Source organism: Clinocottus analis, unplaced genomic scaffold (genome assembly GCF_023055335.1).
Source record: "Clinocottus analis isolate CAN_PGR_092001 unplaced genomic scaffold, fCliAna1.0.p SCAF_6, whole genome shotgun sequence".
NCBI classification, from domain to species: domain Eukaryota; kingdom Metazoa; phylum Chordata; class Actinopteri; order Perciformes; family Cottidae; genus Clinocottus; species Clinocottus analis.
Genome location: NW_027176218.1, coordinates 12501166 through 12520819, shown reverse-complemented (window position 1 = coordinate 12520819; position 19654 = coordinate 12501166). Strand labels below are relative to the sequence as shown.

Genomic DNA, 19654 nt, shown 5'->3' with positions numbered 1-19654 from the left:
GGTGTCCTAATGAAGGTGTTGAATAAGAGCTGGCCTATCCTGACCTCTCCCTCTCTGTCTCTTCCTTCATCCGTTTCCATTCATCTCCTAATAATGAGAATCTAATTACAGCCAATTATAACAAGCTCTCTCTCCCACTCTCCATCATCATCTCATTTTCTCGTTCTCTCTCCCTGTAGCTTTTTCTTTACCTTTCGCTCCACATGAACTCATTCGTTCCCACCTTCTCTCCATCTCATTATTCCCCCGTTTTTCCATCTCTGAATGTGTTTGTGTCGACTGGTTAGTGAGTGTTACAGTAATGGAGTAGCGTGAATGTTACGAACAACACACACGTATTCTCTCCTTATCACATTTAACACCTCCCCCTTTGCTGTGTCACACCCCAGCCTCTTTTTGACACCTTCCTTTTTTTTAACATACTTCCCTCATTCTCTCTCTATTTTTTTTCCACCAGCGTGCACACACACACACACACACACACACACACACACACACACACACACACACACACACACACACAAACAATTCTCACACACACCTTTTAATTTTGTACAATTTTTCTCATCTCTTCTACCGTCTGTACCTTTTTTACACTTTCCTTTCTGTCACTTTTTTGCCAGAAAGCTTTTCATCAAAATGATTGAATCCCTGTTTACCTCGTCACAAGCCAGTGCACTGACAAAAAAAGTTTTTCATTTTAGTGCACCATCTGTATTATGTCACGGGGGGATTGTTTGATCCTAAAATCTTTTTAATCTGATCAACCGTCTGATAGTTTATTCCTGCCTCTCCCGCTGTCATTAACCCCGTCTCTCCTCGCTTTAGGTTCTGCCGTCAGCGGCGAGTCGTCTCCAGTCTCTTCCCCGGCCACCAGTCACAGCTCACCGGTCACCACCCCTAAACGGGGCTCATTAGGGCCCCTCCTGGGCCAGAACAGGGGCCACGGTGTCTCCGGCACCCCTCCGGTGGTCACCATTGCCCCCACCAAGACCAGCAACGGCCTGTGGAGGGCCGACGGAAGACAGGTAAGACACGTGGTTTACCAAACCGTCGCACATGCTGGTGTGACAGACAAGTTTGAGACGAGGCATCTGCTGCTCCTCACTCTGTCTATCTGTGCTTTTTGTTCCCTTGTCCTGCTGGTTTCTCAGTTCTCTCTCTCTTTCTCCCTCCCTCTCTCTCTCTCTCTCTCTCTCTTGCGCTCTCTCTCAGCACAGATGAGTCGTCTGTCTCTTTCTGTCTCCTTCATCTGTCCTACTGCTGCTCCCTCCATTAAAGAAATAGTCCCAGTGCTTGTCAACATCAAACTGTCAAATCCAGCCATCCGTCTATTTCTTTCTCTCCATCCCCCCACTCTCTGTTTCTCTGTCTTGTCTCATTCTTTCATTTTCATGCTTTCACCCCTCTGCCTCACCCCCCTCTTCCTCTCACTAATCAGTCCATGTCTTTTTCAGCAACACATGAGGGGTTGTAAAGAAACACTAAAGGCTGCAGAGACTGGCACCTATTGTGTTCAGCTTCCTGCAGTGTTTGTGCGTGTGTGAGTGTATGCGTGCGCATATGTGTGTGTGTGTACTTGACCCTTCACCACAAAAGGCTCACGATGTGAAGAGGGACCAATGTATGTGTGTGTGCTAGTCTATGGATGTGTTTGCTTGTGGGTGTGTGAACGAATTTAAGGTGGGGCGAGGAACCAGGCCCCTCACACAATGCAGGGGTTAGAGCCCACAGTAGCCACTTCCCCCTGGATCAGAGCTGCCTTTCTCCCCCTTCACAAAGACCACTCTGTGGCTCGGCCTGCCTGGGGCTCCCATTCAGACATTCAGAGAGAAAGAAGGAGGGAGGGAGGCAGGAAAATAGAGAATAGGATGTTAAGAAAGGAGGGGAGGGAGAGTAAGAATAAGCAGGAGCGCGACAGAGAGGAGAGAGGGCTCTAAATCGTTGCATAGATTCAGTATTTGTCTTTACTGTATGCAGCTTGTCCTGGAACACGATGATTCAAGCCAAAGAAACAGACTGTTTATGTGTGTTTATTGCTGCATCTGTGAAGGCCGTTGGCTGTCTGCAGGGTCAGAGGTCAAGGAATGTGATGGCTGCTCTCCAGACTCTCCGTGTGTCGTCGTCCCACCCTTCTCATTTTAAGCCACCGGAGATTGGCAAATGATAGAGTCAGAGAGAAAGAGAGAGAGAGAGAGAGAGAGAGAGAGAGAGAGAGAGAGAGAGAGAGAGAGAGAGAGATGCTCCAATGCTGGTTTGAATCTGATTTCCATGAGTGGCACATTCAAAACTATTCAAACATATTCAAAGCACAGAAACTTTACTGCAAGTGTTGTACAAAACTAAGGTAGCAGATCAGGTGTTGCTGGGAGAAGATATTTGTTTGCTGTAGCAACAAGATATGACACATTGCATATTTTCTTATTGTTGATCTCTTATAGTCAAAGGTTTTCTGGATTTGCTTTTATAATGGAGGAGCTGAGAATTTTTCCACAACTCTATATTTTAGGTAATGTCAGTATGTTGGTTGGTCCTGACTTACTTACTGACATAGAGTTGTAAAAGATCCTTTTGAACAAGAAGATAGCGTTAGGCGTTTTGCTTCTTACATGGAAATATTTCAAGAGGGAGTAAAATATTGACACATGACATATTAAGCAACCTCGGAGAGAGCCAAGCCCAGAGCACAGTCACATCGTATGCAACCGGGCCAAATGTGTAGCTATTTATTTTAAACATCTTTTTGTAATTTTTTTCTTCTTTTTCCCATGACTGCTTTTGTCATGGTGGTGATTTGAAGGTTTGTGGTGACCAAATCCCCTGAGTATGAAGCCAGAGAGAGAGAGAGAGAGAGAGAGAGAGAGAGAGAGAGAGAAAGAGAGAGAGAGAGAGAGAGAGAGAGAGAAAGAGAGAGAGAGAGAGAGAGAGAGAGAGAGAGAGAGAGAGAGAGAGAGAGAGAGCAGTTGGCCAGATATTAAGATCATCTTTCCACTTTGATCTTGACCTGTTATGACATATCAGACCCACTTTTCCACTCTGCTGAGCCTCTGGGTGCCGCTTGGGGGGGTTTACTCCGTCTCATTTCCCTCTCTTCTTTCCCTGAACTTTTTTTCCAATCAGTTTCAATCTAGCACACACTCAAACCGCGTGGATACACACAGTAATGTGTGCTCTCACACTGTCACACTGTCTGTCCGCCCGTCAGGTTGAGCCGAGTGTTCAGGGACTCGGTAGGGAGCGGCTGTGCGCTGAGAACAGCCAGTCGCAACACGATAAGAGGACTCCGCCTACCCACTCACCTCACCACCTGGCCCACCCCTTTGGTCTCAACCCAAGCTCTATCATGCAGGACCCCAGAATACAGAGCCTCAGGTAAGAGCAACGTGCACTTATAGTTTGACCCTGTCTTTCATTGAAACCCCTAAAAGTATCCTCACAGAACACATTTACAAGCACATACAAAAGTTTTAGATGAATACTGTGTACATTTGTCCTGCAGTTTGCCAGGGCAGATGCACCCCGTGGTACCCTCGGGCGGCATCCCAGAGGAGTACCTGAGAGCACTCCGGCCCTTCGCCACCTCAGATGATCTCCGGCTGACCTCTCTACCCATGAGTTTGGACCAAGCCGCTGCAGCCCATGCCGCAGCCGCAGCCGCTTACTATCATCCTGCCTACATGCACCACCCACTGTCTTTACCCAGGTAACAATAGCACCTGGACTCTCATCACCTTGTGACCGCTCAAACTCATGTTATTTAAACACCCACGTCATTTTAGTTTAAATAGTAATCAAGAGAAGACATTTGATTGAAAGGTGAAAAACATCTTTACACTGAAAATGTCTCTCACTAGGAGTAAAATGTAGCTTAAATGAAGTGCTGTAACAAGCAGTTGGAGTATATCATTTACAATTCATGTGAGGTTGCTAAATAGCATATGTTTTAAGGGGAATTTTGAAAAATATAGGGTACAAATATAGAAAGTATGCCCCTCTGTGGATTTACCAAGGTAACACTTCAATTCAGTTCATTTTGTATAGCCCAAAATCACAAATTGCCTTGGACGGCTTTACAATCTGTATACAGACGACATGCCAGTGACATGCCAGTGACATGCCAGTGATAACACGTAATCTTTGCACATGACTACCGCCTACCGCCGTACTCCTATCGAACCTGCTGTTTTTTAGGATTTGTTTCGTCAGTGTACATGTTAAAAACAATTTCCACATAGAGTATACAGCAAGTCAAGAAAAACATATTAGAATAAAATAGTTTATTCACAGTGTAAGACAAAGGCAAGTGCAGCAGAATTAACAAAGAAACGCTGTTGTAAAAAGCAACAATAAAGTACAATAAAAGGTGAAAGAGTACAACTGAAACAAATGGTCCATGCTGCTAAAAAACAGGGGTATTCTTGTGGATACCTTTTTTACCTCCAAACTTATCTGCTTAGCTGCATTTTCTTTTATACCTCTGTGAATTGCTCTAGTCTCCCTCCTGACATACCTTCATTCACACATCATCTTTTTACCGTCACTGCTGCAATGCCACTTTTACATATCAGGTATCACATCTTCCACCTTTTCCACACTTGGCATGTGCTGATACAGTCTGACTTGTTTGTCCTTGTCCATCTGTCCATCTGTCCATCTGTCTGTCTGTCTGTCTGTCACAGGATGGAGGAGTCCATGTGTCTCAACGCGCTACGGTCGCAGTTTTACTCTGTGCCAGCAGGGGGCGGCTTCTCTCCTCTTCACCACTCTGCCCTCCACTTGCACATGCCTGGAGGCCGCTACCCAGGAGAGCTGAACCACACAGCGGTGCTGGCTGAGAGGTAACAGACACACACTCACTCACTCACTCACACACACACACACACACACACACACAAACACACACACAGATGCAGGCTCTCTCTCTCTCTCTCTCTCTCTCTCTCTCTCTCTCTCTCTCTCTCTCTCTCTCTCTCTATAGGCTGTGTAATCGCTCTCTGCAGGGTAGGCACAGGTTGCTGAGTGGGATATTTTTAGCACACACCCCACAGTGCCTCCTATACACTCGTTACACACGCTGCCCTTCACACACACACACACACACACTCACGCGCACCCATACACATACAGTCCATATGCAAGCCAGTGCACACATTGGGTCACACACATAAGGAAATATCTTTTACCCCCTCTGTCTGTCTTTCTTTCTTTCTTTCTTTCTTTCTGTCTTTCTTTCTTTCTTTCTTTCTTTCTTTGAGCTTCTTTCTCAGTTTCACACTACACATTGTTTTCCTGTGGCATAATGCACAGGGGAAATGTTTGTGTTTGAAATGGATGGTATTATTGTCTGGTTCTGTAATGGCTCCTGCGTATCCTGTAGGTTTGTTTGTGTGCTATTGATTGCTGTTGTGTGTGTGTGTGTGTGTGTCCTTTTCCTGTGGATACCTATTAAGTGTTCATCTGCTCTTGCTCAGTCATGCTGTGTATGGATTATTTTCCTCATGGTAAATGGAGAGAGTGTGTGAATATTTGAGTGTGTCTCTGCAAGTAAGTGTGTGTGTATGTTTGTGTGCGTGTGTGTATGTGTGTGTGGTGTTTGAGCAGAAATGTTTGTGTGAGGTTCACCAGTGTGTGGTTAATATCTGCCTCATGTTGGGTGTTGCATCTCTCACCTTCTCCCCCTGTGTGTGTGTGTGTGTGTGTGTGTGTGTGTGTGTGTGCGCGTGTGTGTGCGCACATACTTGTCAACCTCCCCCACAGGCTGCAGATGGAGAATGAGCTCCGCCAGCGAGAGCAAGAGCGTGAACGTGAGAAAGAAAGGGAGCGCGAGGCAGGGCTGGAGCGAGAGCGGGAGAGAGAGCTGGAGGAGGAGCGGGAGAGAGAGCTGGACAGACAGAAGGAGAGGCAGAGGGAGAGACAGCAGCAGATGGTCAGAGCAGCCGAGAGCCACTACCTGGCCGAGCTGCAGGCTCGGAGGGCACCACCGGAGGACAGGGCCAGGCCAGGGGAGAGGCTGACCCCGAACAGACTGGGTATCTACACACAATGACACACACTTATGTATGTGTGCACACATGCAGGCACAAACACGATCAGACACCCAGAGTTAAAAAATGGTCAGGGTATTCAGTGTGTTACTACCATAGTGAGGTATAGCGAGTACAGAGGACTGGTTTACATGATTACTCATTAGGAGTCAACGGGGAGGAGAGGAACTTCTCCCCGTTGAGCTGTTATGTTCTTTAATAGATGTAAATCATAACTTTTGTGTCCTGCTAATGTGAGACTGGATGGCAATGTTGGTTAGAAAACGTGTCTGTCCAAACCATGGTACTCGCCAGATTGCCGTGCAATTTAGTATGGGCCATCAAAAGAACAATTACTTATGATTATAGTGACGGCTTGTCCTGTTCTCTCGCACATCCATTATGCCAGAACTTCATTTGTATACAAAAAATAGAACAATCTTTTGAGCAAATTTAAATCTAACTTGAAATCTGCTTTCCAGAGCTGGTGTCATCCTGAGGCCAAAATGTCCACTCTGCACTGAAAATATCTTAAAAATTTCAAACTAAGACAAACTGATGTGAAACTTGCGTACACGGTCTTGTCTCTTAAATGGTTGAATGTAAACACTTCTGCTTTCAATGACCCCAAGGCCTTTATCAGAGTGGGTCAGTGTGAGAAATATACAAAATATGCTTTCGTTTTGTGCTTTTCTTTATAGCAGATTGACATTGGCTGTACTGTAAAGGGATAATGATGAGACCTATTATTATTATTATTATTATTAAACAGTAAATGCACTTAGTGTGGCTCAGCGGCACATTGAATCTTGTTGTGTGAAGTGTCACTCTTTCAGGGTGCTCTCACCGGTCGGTTCCTCGGTTGGTACAGTTCATTGGGCTGGTGGGAAGCTGTCAATTGAACCCTGGTTCCTTGGTCCAGACCAAATGATCGAACTACATTTGTGAAAGCAGAATTATACTACATACCCAATCATAGTGCCACATTCTTTCAATATTTATATTTCTTATTATCCAACTGGTACGGCTGCAATAATTTTAAAATCCTTAAAGTATTGTTGTTCTGTTTGATGTTGTGGGTTCTCATAAATATTGCAGACTGTTAAAACAGTTAAAACATTAAATTTGAGTTATTTCCTTTCTCTACTTTTACACCTGAAATATTGCAGAGTCCAATCTGTTGTTTTTTTAAATTATAGATTACAAATAAATAAATAAAGTGTGCATGTATTGGAATTTAATCAAATACGAGTATAGACCACCTACACAACAATTCATGCACCTTTAAACTTTTCGTTAAGTTTTTTATTGGTGTCCACTGCTATGTAAGGATGTCTGAATAAATCTCACCCAAATGTCGACACACACATAGTGCTGTGCTTGTCTAAACACTAATGATTAAACCTCTGTTTCTCCAGATAAAACCAAGGACTCTGAGCACACAGGTTTCCCAGCACCCAAACCTCTGTCCCTGCAGCCTGGCCTTCACCCCTCCAGGGGCTCTATCCCACACCCTGTGCCCAGCCTGGTGCCTTCTCACATGGGGAAGCATCACGCTGCTGCTGGGGGGATCCATGGAGCTCTGGCAGCTGCCATGATGACTCAGAGGGCCAGCGAGGCAGCGTGGTTAACACGGCAACGAGGGCAAGGGCAGGAGAGGGAGGGTCCACTGGAGATGGGCCTCAGGTCACCTGGGAAAGGTGTGGAGCTCAGGAGAGACAGTCACAGGTGAAAATGCCCAAATATTTTAGTTTTTAACATTATTTTATACTGCAACGTCAATCTGTGTTGTGAGGCTTCAAATCAAAATATAATTGTATTTGTATTTTCCTAAACAGAACCCATTCAGTCCATCACAACCCAGGAAGCAAAGATGTAGCTCCCTGCCTCGGTGCTCCACCTCCCCTTATCTCCCCTAAAGGTCCCCATCATCCTCCTGCCCCTATGACCACACTATGGAACCCAGCCTCTCTTATCGACACCCCCTCAGACTTCCGCAGAAAACGCAACCCTCCGACACCACCGAGCCGGCTACCTCCAGGACTGACCAGAGCCGACAGGCCCACGGTGAGCTGGGGGGAGAAGCAGGAAGAAGGAGGCAGGAGGAGGGCGGAGGGCACAGAGAGATACACCACACTGATGGGAGCTAGTTTACAAGAACCAGGTTCTTGGAACAAGGCAGACCAGGACAGAGCCATCCAGAGCCTTTATCACCGCCATCATACCAATAACTTCCACCAGAGATCCGTTGTGCCTCCGTCTATTCCTGGCATTATTCCTGACCCGGTGGGACGGTGTCAGGCTGCTTCTCCGTCTCCAGTAAGGGAGCGACAGAGTCAGCCGCCCGACAGCATACTGGTGTATGACGAGGTTCTCCAGCAGCACCGTCGGCTGCTCAGCAAATTGGACCTGGAGGAGAAGAGGAGGAAGGAGGCCAGAGACGGAGGTGAGCAGAGCGGTGAAGCATAAAGAGGCACAGAGGTGGAAAGAGGACAGGGTGTGGTAGGCAGAAGAGATGACTCCATACTCCTGAAACTTGTTTACGGTGAAAGAAAACTTCTCTCTTGCTCTCCTCTCACCAGGTTATTACTATGAACTTGACGAGTCGTATGATGAGAGTGACGAGGACGAGGTGAAAGCCCATTTGAGGAGAGTGACAGAACAGCCCCCGCTCAAACTGGAGGCAACCTCCGAGGTGCATAACCATAACAGACTTCACATATACATACAATGTTTGAAAAATGTTTTGTTCGAGTGATACTCACCTGCCCAAATGTCTCTCTCCAAAGAAAGTGGATTTTCTGAGCGTGTGTGGTCTGACCACTCTGGCCCATCGCGATGAGCTTCTGACGCGAAAAAGGAGAAAGAGGAGGCGGATGATGAGAGAGCGCAGCCTCTCTCCGCCGCCCGTGCGGGGCAAGAGAAAGGCCTCTTCACCTCCAACACCTTCAACTCCCTTGACTACCCCGTTCTCTGCCGAGCAGATGGACAGCACCCCAGAACTGCATGAGAAAAAAGACTTCCTCCTTATGTTCAACCTCTCCCATGTCAGCCCGCAGCAGAGGAGAGGTAACAACATCCTACGTGTTACTCTGCTCTCTTCACAGGGGAAGTGGGATTCCCTGCGGAAAAATACCACACTTAGTTTCTCTCAGTTTTGTTATTTACCGAGACTGTGGGAGGAGTGAGAAGAAAGAATGTTAGGAAGCATCTTGAGAGGAGGTTGGTGTGGGATCTTCTACCTTTAAGGGTAGATTTTAAAACACATGCTGCTAGAAAATGTATTAATTTAATTGAAACAAAATTTAAACTAATACATTTTTATGTAAGAAATATAGATATATAATATTTATAGAGATGACATGTACATTTGCATACATTATATATATATATATATATATATATATATATATATATATATATATATATATATATATATATATATATATATATACTTTATTTTATAATGGAGTTGCACATTTTCAAAATAGCAGATAGCAGGGCAGACTGTTTTGGATGAATACAGGAAATCTGTAGAAAAACTGAACAGGATGATTCATTAAGTATGTGTGGCTATGGTCTGTCTATGTGGTGTTGTATTCTCAAGTCACTCATTTTCTGACCTTTTTCCATCAGTTCTCCGTGCAAGTCAATATTTTAAGCCCTATTTTCAAAGATGAATGACAGGTGTTCTCATTCTGTCTTTTTCTCTGTAGATAAGGAAAGAGCAGAGGAGCTGCTGAGGGCCATTCAGAGGAAGACTGTGACATTAGACACACTCAGATATAATCCTTTACCTCCGTGTAGCAGTCCTCCTGCTCACTTAACTGGTGAGACACACAGACACTTCAGCAAATACACACACTCACCCACACATCTGTATGCCTATTTAAACCAGCAAAAACAATTTCTAAGAAACTGTACGAATTTCTTTTTAGGTGACTCCTCATCAGCCCCTCTGCCGAGTGAAACAAATGGACATCAGTACCCAGACTCTCCGAGCCCCTCTCCTCCCTACTTACACAAACCCAAACATCTCCCCCTAAACGACGCACTAAAACCCTCCATGGACACCCACATGGCCCGCAATCCTCCACCTCTGCACCCCCATCATGAAAAGGCTGAATTCATGGAGGCTCAGCCAAACAGGAAGCTCCAGGGCCTCCAGAATGGCGCTGCTGCTTCTCCTCAGAAAAAGGAGCCCAATCCAGTGCAGAATGGACGGAATCGGCCCTGGGAGAGGTTTACACCTGAGGCCTTTGCACAGCACTTTCACCAGGCCGTGCTGCAATCCACACACAACACACTGCAGAACAAAGGTTAGCCTCTTGCTCTCGTAGGTGCATGACCATTAGGCTTGATGGTGAATTTGAAAATTACAATGTTCTGCCATCTAGTGGTGTGTATGTGCAACATCCTCAAAGTTCAAATGTATCTTAGTAGTAATCATATTGGCTCTTCTAGAGGTGCTAAACTTGGTTACAATGACTGACTTGGCCGTATTGTCTCACTCGTTTCTTCTCAGGAATCTCAAATTGTGCCCCTGAGGCCGGCATGAAGGCCGATCGCTCGTTGCCTCACAACGTCTCTCAACTGAAGAATTCAACTCTTATTCATGCCCCTCAGCATGCACACATCAATGGCTATCACTTCCACTCCCATGGAGCAAGCAGAGACACTCCGGGGCCACAGGAAAATCTGTCGGATGAGGACGAGGAAGAGTCTGGTCAGGAGGAGGAAGACGATGAGGTGGAGACGGAAGAAGCTCCAAGGAAGTGGCAGGGTATTGAAGCTATCTTTGAGGCCTACCATGAGTATGTGGATGGTGAGTCAAGTCAGTTTAATTGATGTTTTCCAATCAATGGGCTACACTATACTCTCAGATCATTTATGTAAAATAGGTATTAGAATGGATGTCATTTCCCCTCCTTTGTTGTTTCTCTCGATACAGATTGGAGTACAGAGAGGCAGGTTCTTCACAGTCAGTGTAAAAGACTTGAAGCGCAGAATTACAACCTGACCAGAACTGCAGAGCAGCTCACTCTCACTATGGGGGTAAGTATCTGAGAACACAGCTGAAAGCAGATTTGTGGACTTTTATCTTTTAATGTCAGTGTTCCCATTTTTTTCGTTTGTTATCACTGTTTGTAAGTGATGCAGCTTCGTTCAGAAAGTATTGGTTCTGTAATGAGAGTTGTGTCTGTCCTTCATTTGTCAGGAGCTGGTGAGTCAGAGGCAGAATGTGCGAGAGGAGAGGGAAAGACTTCAGGCCCAGCTTGAGCACTTCAGGAGGTGTTTGACACTACCTAACATTCACTGGGGCAGGGGGCAAGTAAATGGCCACACACCGAGGTGACCTCTGACACCAACTCCCTGACGGATACGCCTCTGACAGCACAGGAACAGTAAAAACAACAAGACGGGCTGGAGCCGGATCACTCTGCACTTGAAGTACTTGAGGGAGCCAATCCTTGTCTTGTCTGGCAAGTCAGTTTTGTTACCTGTCTGGTTCCAGATTCAACTGATCACCTGCCATGTTCGCCACGCGGCCGGCAAACCATGGTGAACATGTTGGTCCGGGCATTCCCCGCTCTCTCTCATTCAGCCTATGGATTGTTATTGTTGGTTGATAACACTGTGTAGGTGAAACAGCATCTTTGTCACAACGCTAACCCATCCCACTAGTCCCTGAGTTAGCTATAAGGACTTTATGCCATTTAGCTTACGTCGCGTTCATTTTTGCATAAACACACCAATGAGATGTGTCTCTTGGCACAAATCTGTAGCCTCTCTGGACAGCAATAAGAAGAGAGTAAGCGTACAGGGGTCACTTGGTCTTACTCAGAGAATGAAAATTGAGTCAAGGAATCAAAGCACACCTCAGGCCTTAAACTTGATAGGATGCACTTGCAGTGGAATTTGAGGAACACTTGACTGTCCTCTGTGTGGTATAATGTTGTAGTGTCTACTTAGCACTGAATCTGACAGATGAAGCCGTTTGTGTGCTTGTAAAGCTTCTGCAGAGGATAGGAAACATCTAAAAGATATTATCTATAATGGCAAATGGTATCAATGAAGTTTTTTTAGGTTTAATAAAATTTCCATTGGTAATGTCACTTGTGATAGACGAAGAATTTTGTATGTTTTATTGTTTTAACCATCTCTTGTGGGAAGCCATATGTTTGAACTGCTGCTGGTCAGAATAAAAAATGTTTAGAAAATGAAGAATGTTAGGACAGTTGTATTTGAAAAATGTTCCGTGATGTCAAAATGTTTGGGGTGTTGCCCAAGATGCACTTGGAGTGGAAGACAACATGGCAAGCATACATTTTTGTTAGTCATTAAGTTTTCATGACGATTGCTCAGATGGTTTATCCCAGAGTCTTTGTCAGTCCACATGCCTATAAATATTGATAAAACTTGAAGAGAATTACAGTGATATGTTTCAGTCTTTTGCAACAATCTACACATGCTCTTAATAATCGGCATCACTTCAGTGAAACAACAGTACTTTCAGACATATTGTCCAACCATTGTTTAAACCTATCTGACGGTGGTTTCTTCTTAAATTATTGTAGAAAAACTAAGTTAAATGATTTTGTCAAGGATATGAAAAAGCCAAATTATTATTCAGTTCTAGTTCAGGGCTGTCAAAACTGATAAGATATATTTTCACTTGATACTAGTAGAGTACTTGAAACAAATCTATAACTATTTATGGGTGACATAAACATCAGAATGGCAGTACCCCTCTGTGGATAAGAAAAACTCTCCTCTCTTTCTCTTTTGATTAGATGTTTGTGTTCTAGCCAGAGAAAATAAATGACACATTCATAACTTCTGGCTCTTTTCCTCTGAATGTTAAAATCCCAGGAGCCAATTCCTACGAGCACAAACTAGTAGCAATCGCCCAAAATCACCTGACATTCCTGTGTCACCTGTTAAGTGTCCTCAAACTTGCTGTGAAATCCTGCATATTTGTTTCAATCAGTTGTCATGTAATGTATTATTTGGGCTGTATAATTGTGATGAATTATTTATTAACATATATTGCTGTACATTCTGATGGAAATTTACATTAAAATATTTGTAAAATGTCTTATTGGTCATTGTCATTTATCTGGGGAGAAAGAGTTGAAAAAAAAAACTTTTTTATATTAGTTCCATGTTTCTTGAATTACCAGCTACTCTGAGATGTCTGGAAACTTTCACTTAACGTTTTTAAAAATCTTTTACTACATAGAAAAACATTACATCTTTTACTACTTTACATGTATTTGACTGTCAAGTCCAGGTGTGAAGAGCAAAAACCCATATGCAGGAGGAGACAACAGGAGTCCAGATAAGGCAAAATCCAAAACATCCTTTACTTTATGAAGACAACAAAAAAGAACACTAGAAAAACTTACAGACAGTGGCAAAACATGCAAGTGTATGACACGGCCCGGAGAAAGACAAACCTGCAACAGGCAAGAGGGACGACACAGACTAAATACACACAGGGGAAGACAGGCAACCAGTCACAGGTGTAAACAATGAGGCCAGAGCTTCACAATCACGCAGAGGAAAGACACACAAGGAGAGAGGTGTCTGGAACAATGATAGGTGAAGGGAATAAACAATCAGGAACAAGGCAGACAATGCCATTGGCAGGAAGTGCGGGGACACAGAGGACACAAGAGACACGGACTACAAAATAAAACAGGAAACAACCCAACACCATGACATTTACAGCTAGTATTGCAGATAAAGGTTTTGTACCCACACGCCCTCCGGTGTTTTAAATTAGCATGACTGATTACATCTCTAGGGTCAGGTGGTTTCACCCGATTCAATGTACCAAGAATAGTAATTGGGTATGTTTTTCTACCCCAACGGGTTCAACAAAATCAATGTAATGGCTGTAACATGGAAACATTGCATTGCTCAGCATACTCCTTCCACAACTGGATGAAAGTGTTCACTTACAGTCACTTTATGTTGATTTCAGCGACCCTTGTCTCTAAGGGGACAAGTGGACTCCAACCATTGCAAGAAATTGTAACCCATAGCACCCCCAACTGGGTCAAGCATTCAGGCGTGTGCTCTTTAGTCACTATTTCTGTTAAGTTCCAGTCACAAGGATTGTTCAGCTTTAATCAATGGAGCAGTCTTTGTGACTTAAGCTCCCGTAGCCCAATAATGATCTCTCTTTTTAAGTCACTTGCCATCTTGATACATAATCCTAAACAAAGCTAGCTCAGCATTGTAATACAACTTTATACATTATAGTATGGAAGCATCTACATCAGTTATGTTTCTTCACTTATTTAATCAGGGTTTTAATTGCATTCGTCAGGATGAACATGCAATATCTGGTAAGTATTGTATCACCAGCTGTTACAATTCACAGACATATTTTTTAAAAAAATACAGTGAAAGAAATACGACTACATAAGTTCAAACGATACATTGTGTAGATTGAGGCAACATACTTGAGTTCAAAGTAGAAAAATATGGATGATGTAGTAATATAATATAACACAAACTAAATTCATATTTTTGCATGAAGCACCATCAAGTGACAAAACAAAGGGTGACTCATGAAAATGTCCAGAAGCTATTCACATGGGTTCTGGATGACTATCAGCAGAAAGTCGTTTTCTGCAGAAACCGATGAAAGAAGAGAAGAAGGGGAATCAAAATGCAGTAAACCAGTACAGCCTCTTCAAATGTACAGCTGTTGAATAATAAATGATACACCAGTTCCAGTGGTAATCATTTAGTCAACAATAAAAATGTAACCGCTACACACTCACCTGGTGCAATCAAGAACTCATGTTTCTTGGAGCGGACGCGGAGAAAGATTAGGTCATTCTGAGGGTCAATATCCCTCACTGTGCTCCTTGCCATCATGGTGAGCTGGCGAAAAAGTCCTGCGTACTGAATCGTTGTGGAGTTATCCAAAGTTGTTCTGATGGGAATACCTGAAAAGATGAAACTGTTCAACCTTTACATACAGGCAGTGTTGTAAACTTGTTGTAGGCCACCAGTTGTTCTGGAGATTTAGACTATGCTATTTTGGCTCACCTTCTGCATTGACAACTATTGTCCCAATCACACCTTTATGGGCTTCGATCCTCTTCAGTGTTTCCTCAACTTCAGTCTGCAGGACAGAATGAGATTATTGGAAGATATTTAATTAGAATCAGCTTTATTGACAAAGTGTGTCTACACAAATATAGATTTTGACTTCGGTTTCACTCTTATTGTACGTATATATACAAATTATATACAATAAACAAGATAAATATTTTAAAAAAATACATTAAAGACAACAAAGTAATAAAACAACCACAATGAAATGTAGATCTACATTTGGCAGGTACAGCTAGTTAAACAGAAGTTAATACAAAGCAACGACAAGATATTTGATTTGATTTCAGTCAAGTTTGCTAGGAAATAGAAAATATAATAATTGATGCAGTTTCGGTATTTTCGGTTATCTAACGTTGACATAAACAATAATAAGTGTATAATGTAGTGACATATTGGAATACAAATGAAAGAAAACGCTTATAAAAATAATAGTAGTTAACTTACGCATTCAATCCCTGCCATTTTGTCTGTAAAAGGCTGAGAAACCGATAACTCTTCTTCTGCCTTTTCCTCGCGTCTCTCTGTTGCCAAGAGAAACGGATATGACGTTGGACGCAGGCGGAAGTGAAGCGTCGCCGTCGTTGTGTTGAGGTGGGCTGCGAGCTGCTGTGTATCTTCACTGAGAAAATGCCGGAGTTAGCAGTAGAAAATGTGGTCGTTCACCCCCTGGTATTGCTCAGCGTGGTCGATCACTTTAACAGGTCAGTTGGTTCGGTGTTTGTGTTGCTCTTTACACAGACCTGAATGTTTAAATGTCCAGAAGCGTAACGTAGCTGCTAAGCTAAGCTAGTGTTAGCCCTGCTGAGTCAGAGCCCCATTGAGAGTGAACGCAGAGGGGAGCGAGCTAGTTCACGTCAAGTTAGCTCAGGGAAATCAGTTTAGTTCGCACATTTTGTCAGAAAACAACGTGTTAAACTGTTAAATTAATCAATAATGACAGACTGGATTGCCTAATGTTCGTCGTTAAACTCGCTGTTTGTCAGGTCACACTCGGAGGATGTTATCTTGTCTTTTACTTCATTAGCGATGGATGACATGAATATTTGGGCATTAGCTTACTCAAGTAACCTAGCTTACGACCCATGATGAGTCAAGGCATTTACATCTGAGAAACGCATACAAATTTAATGTACATTTTACCTTTTAATTATATTGACAGAACTATGGGGATCTAACCAGACTTTGTGTTCATTTGACAAATTATATCGACAGGATAGGAAAAGTTGGCAACCAGAAACGAGTGGTTGGTGTCCTTCTGGGATCATGGCACAAAAAAGTTCTTGACGTCTCAAATAGTTTCGCAGGTGAGTGACATGAGGACTGCATTGTGAGACTGTAGAGAAACATATTAAGTTAAATAAAGTTAGTGGTTGAGAGGTCCTGGTCTTCAGTCACTAATATAATACAACTTCTTGAAAGACTAGATCCTTCACGTCTTATAAGGCCACTCAACAGTATCTTTCATTTCACCCTTTCTGTTAAATACCATAATCCTTTAAACTTAATGTACACCAGTTTGTAACTTTGACTTTTTGTGATAAATGTGCATTCTTCAATCCTAAACGAGAGTACAAAACAAAATGTGTCACTCTAAGTAAGCGGACCATGTGTAAAATCAGTGAAGGCCCCCTTTTAAGATATTTACTATTTGGAGTGTAATGTTGTTTGTTTGCCACAGTCCATTCTTGTCAATTCTTTAATTAATTGTCAATGTTCATTTAGTGCCATTTGACGAAGATGACAGGGATGACTCTGTGTGGTTCCTGGATCATGACTACCTGGAGAACATGTATGGCATGTTCAAGAAAGTTAATGGTAATACACTGCCTACATCTATGGAATTCAGTTGCTTTTCATGTGATGGTGTTGGCCTCATTTTATACTTGTGAATAACTTTTGTTGTCTTCTGTGGTTTTTAGCCAGAGAAAGAATAGTCGGATGGTACCACACAGGACCCAAGTTACATAAGAATGACATTGCCATCAATGAGCTCATCAAGCAGTACTGTACCAATTCGGTATGTAACTGCTTCACTTTTTTCTTTGCTTAATGTGGACATGTTGTTACATAACCTTGTTCCACTCATTTTCATTCTGATGTTGTATAAGTCGCTCATATATTTTTATTGTATCCAACTAGGTGTTAGTCATTATAGATGTGAAGCCCAAAGATCTCGGTCTACCCACAGAAGCATACATCTCCGTGGAGGAAATTCATGACGTGAGTGGATATCATGGATTGTACTGAAGTAAAGGAAGGGGTGGTGCTGCTGATTATTGAATTATTACATGAAATGCTACATTTCCATTTGTGTGAGTTTGATGACAGTGCGGGGCTACCTTGACACGCGTTTAGTGATTTACAATTAAATATGCTTTTATGACTACTCTTTATATTTTGACTGTTTCTAAGGTAATTTGGAAACCATACTAAATTGAAAGGCCTTTAGAGAACTGTATTTTATTTTTTAAATTTTCTCTCTCTTTTTCATGTTAGTTGTTAGCAAGTTTTTTCAGTGAAAGTTGATTGTCTTTACTGTTGTCGTTCTTTTACATCTTTTGGCGTCAAACACTTTTGAGGGTTCTTATTTATTAGTTGAAACTTGTTTAATCTTGTGATTTACTAATTCTAGGATGGTACACCAACATCCAAGACATTTGAACATGTCACCAGTGAGATTGGAGCGGAGGAGGCAGAGGAAGTGGGTGTGGAGCACCTGCTCAGGTACAAAACAAACCTTTGATTCACTCACTTTGCTACACTGTTAATCATGTAATAGCCATTTTAGTCACCACAATAAAAAATTGTGATTACAATACTGAGTATAAAAGATACAATTCTACTGTTATTTTATTATAATCTGACTAAAATAATCAACAATCTAAACGCCTTGCAAAACATGTGAATACATTCATACTCATGCCCATCATATTCAGAGATATCAAGGATACCACAGTGGGCACTCTGTCGCAGCGGATCACAAATCAGGTTCATGGTCTGAAGGGACTCAACTCGAAGCTGTTAGAAATCCGCTCTTACCTGGAGAGAGTGACGGCAGGAAAACTTCCCATCAACCACCAGATTATCTACCAGCTGCAGGATGTCTTCAACTTGCTGCCAGATGTAAATCTACTGGTAAGTTGTTTTGTATTTGAAGGGGTGTATACTTTGTATACATGTACAGTAATCCTCCTAAGGAAAGTTGTCTTGTCTTGAATTGTAGTGATTGTGATCTCACTTTAATCTGAAATGAATGAAAAGTACTTTATTAATCTCCAAGGAGAAATTTTTTAATCTGAATTGATATCTAGTTTATTTTTGCTTATTGGTTGTATTTTAAGAGATTTTTCCAACTAATTAATGCTGTGCCAATTAATTTTTGTTATTTTAACAATAATAATAATAATTTCATTTTTATATAGCGCTTTTCTTGATCCGCAAAGTCACTTTACACTATACAAACGGAACAAAACAAAAATAGGAAGACAAAGCAAACAAAACAAACAGAACATTTTAGGTAACAAAGAAAGAAAGGAAAGCAAACTGAAGAGGCCGCGTGGGGCATAGCGGAGGCTCGGTTCAGGGGTTTAACAGGTGAACGCGAGTTAGAAGAGGTGAGTTTTGAGGGCTTGCTTGAATGATGGTAGGGTGGGAGCCTGACGGATGTGGATGGGGAGGGCGTTCCAGAGGGGGGGTGCAGCAGCTGAGAAGGCCCTGTCGCCCCTCGTCCAGCGCTTGGTCCTGATGATTTTGAGAGCGGTTGTACCGGCGGACCTGAGGCAACTGGTTGGGGTGTGAAGGGGGAGGAGGTCAGCAAGGTACGGAGGAGGGGCTAGGTTGTCTAGGGATTTGTAAGTGGTGGGAAGTAGTTTGACGTCTATCCTGTACTTGACCGGAAGCCAGTGGAGGTTGATGTATACTATACAATTACAACTGTTGAGCAATTTTGAATTCATTTGATGAACTAAAGAGACGAGGAAAGAAATTTATTTTTATGCTAAAAACGCAACAAAAAAACAACCAACTATCTCTATCTGAGCAGCAGCTTCTTATTTTAGCCACAAGAGGGCACACTGAGTCTCATTGAGTAAGACTCACTGCTCTAGCACTTTTGTGCTCAAATGTTGACCTGTTTGAACAATGAAACAACAATGAAAGTTGTCAACTAGTGGGACTATTTTATTTGTGTTCAGGTTTACTGTAATTGTTTTCAAAAACAGATTCTGTGAGGAACTCATTTGTTTTTAGAAGTTTTCTGGAGTTGATTGTTAAAATACTCAACCAGTTTGGCATTTGATCATCTTGTGGTTTCTTTTCATCTGTAACACCTTTTTCGTCAATTCTGTTCATCATCACTGTCTAAAATTGCATGAACAGAAGTCTACAACAATTATTATATAGCTACCAGATCCTTGTTCATTTCATATGAACATGATCTGGATTGCTTTAGACAAGCTTTTGTATTCCTGAATATTACATTTCTGTCTTTGCAG

General features: G+C 42.6%; 3 protein-coding genes across 5 annotated transcripts in view; 2 read left to right on the top strand and 1 right to left on the bottom strand.

Moving 5' to 3' along the window:
• LOC137804261 (genetic suppressor element 1-like) overlaps positions 1-13083 on the top strand; it is a 35701-nt gene extending 22618 nt beyond the window's left edge. For all 3 annotated transcript variants that reach the window (XM_068603390.1, XM_068603392.1, XM_068603391.1), the window contains exons 3-16: positions 829-1028; positions 3206-3372; positions 3500-3703; positions 4680-4838; positions 5758-6029; positions 7442-7751; positions 7862-8469; positions 8606-8718; positions 8813-9092; positions 9740-9853; positions 9962-10342; positions 10549-10848; positions 10975-11078; positions 11242-13083. In XM_068603390.1, the coding sequence (XP_068459491.1) occupies positions 829-1028; positions 3206-3372; positions 3500-3703; positions 4680-4838; positions 5758-6029; positions 7442-7751; positions 7862-8469; positions 8606-8718; positions 8813-9092; positions 9740-9853; positions 9962-10342; positions 10549-10848; positions 10975-11078; positions 11242-11379 (3350 nt within the window). In that variant the 3' untranslated portion in view covers positions 11380-13083. The remainder of the gene's footprint in view (positions 1-828; positions 1029-3205; positions 3373-3499; positions 3704-4679; positions 4839-5757; positions 6030-7441; positions 7752-7861; positions 8470-8605; positions 8719-8812; positions 9093-9739; positions 9854-9961; positions 10343-10548; positions 10849-10974; positions 11079-11241) is intronic.
• A 1231-nt stretch (positions 13084-14314) lies between these two features.
• On the bottom strand, positions 14315-15685 carry LOC137804122 (dynein light chain roadblock-type 2). The gene is made up of 4 exons (XM_068603154.1): positions 15606-15685; positions 15093-15168; positions 14822-14989; positions 14315-14666 (listed from the first exon to the last, which is right to left on the bottom strand). The coding sequence occupies exons 1-4, from the start codon at positions 15621-15623 to the stop codon at positions 14623-14625; spliced, it is 306 nt and encodes a 101-aa protein (XP_068459255.1). The 5' UTR covers positions 15624-15685; the 3' UTR covers positions 14315-14622.
• Positions 15686-15731: 46 nt separating this feature from the next.
• The window catches only part of psmd7 (proteasome 26S subunit, non-ATPase 7), a 4566-nt gene continuing 643 nt past the window's right edge, over positions 15732-19654 (top strand). Inside the window, exons 1-7 of the mRNA XM_068603914.1 lie at positions 15732-15862; positions 16374-16465; positions 16884-16976; positions 17081-17178; positions 17301-17381; positions 17794-17885; positions 18098-18296. Coding sequence (XP_068460015.1) covers positions 15789-15862; positions 16374-16465; positions 16884-16976; positions 17081-17178; positions 17301-17381; positions 17794-17885; positions 18098-18296 — 729 coding nt within the window. The 5' untranslated portion in view covers positions 15732-15788. The remainder of the gene's footprint in view (positions 15863-16373; positions 16466-16883; positions 16977-17080; positions 17179-17300; positions 17382-17793; positions 17886-18097; positions 18297-19654) is intronic.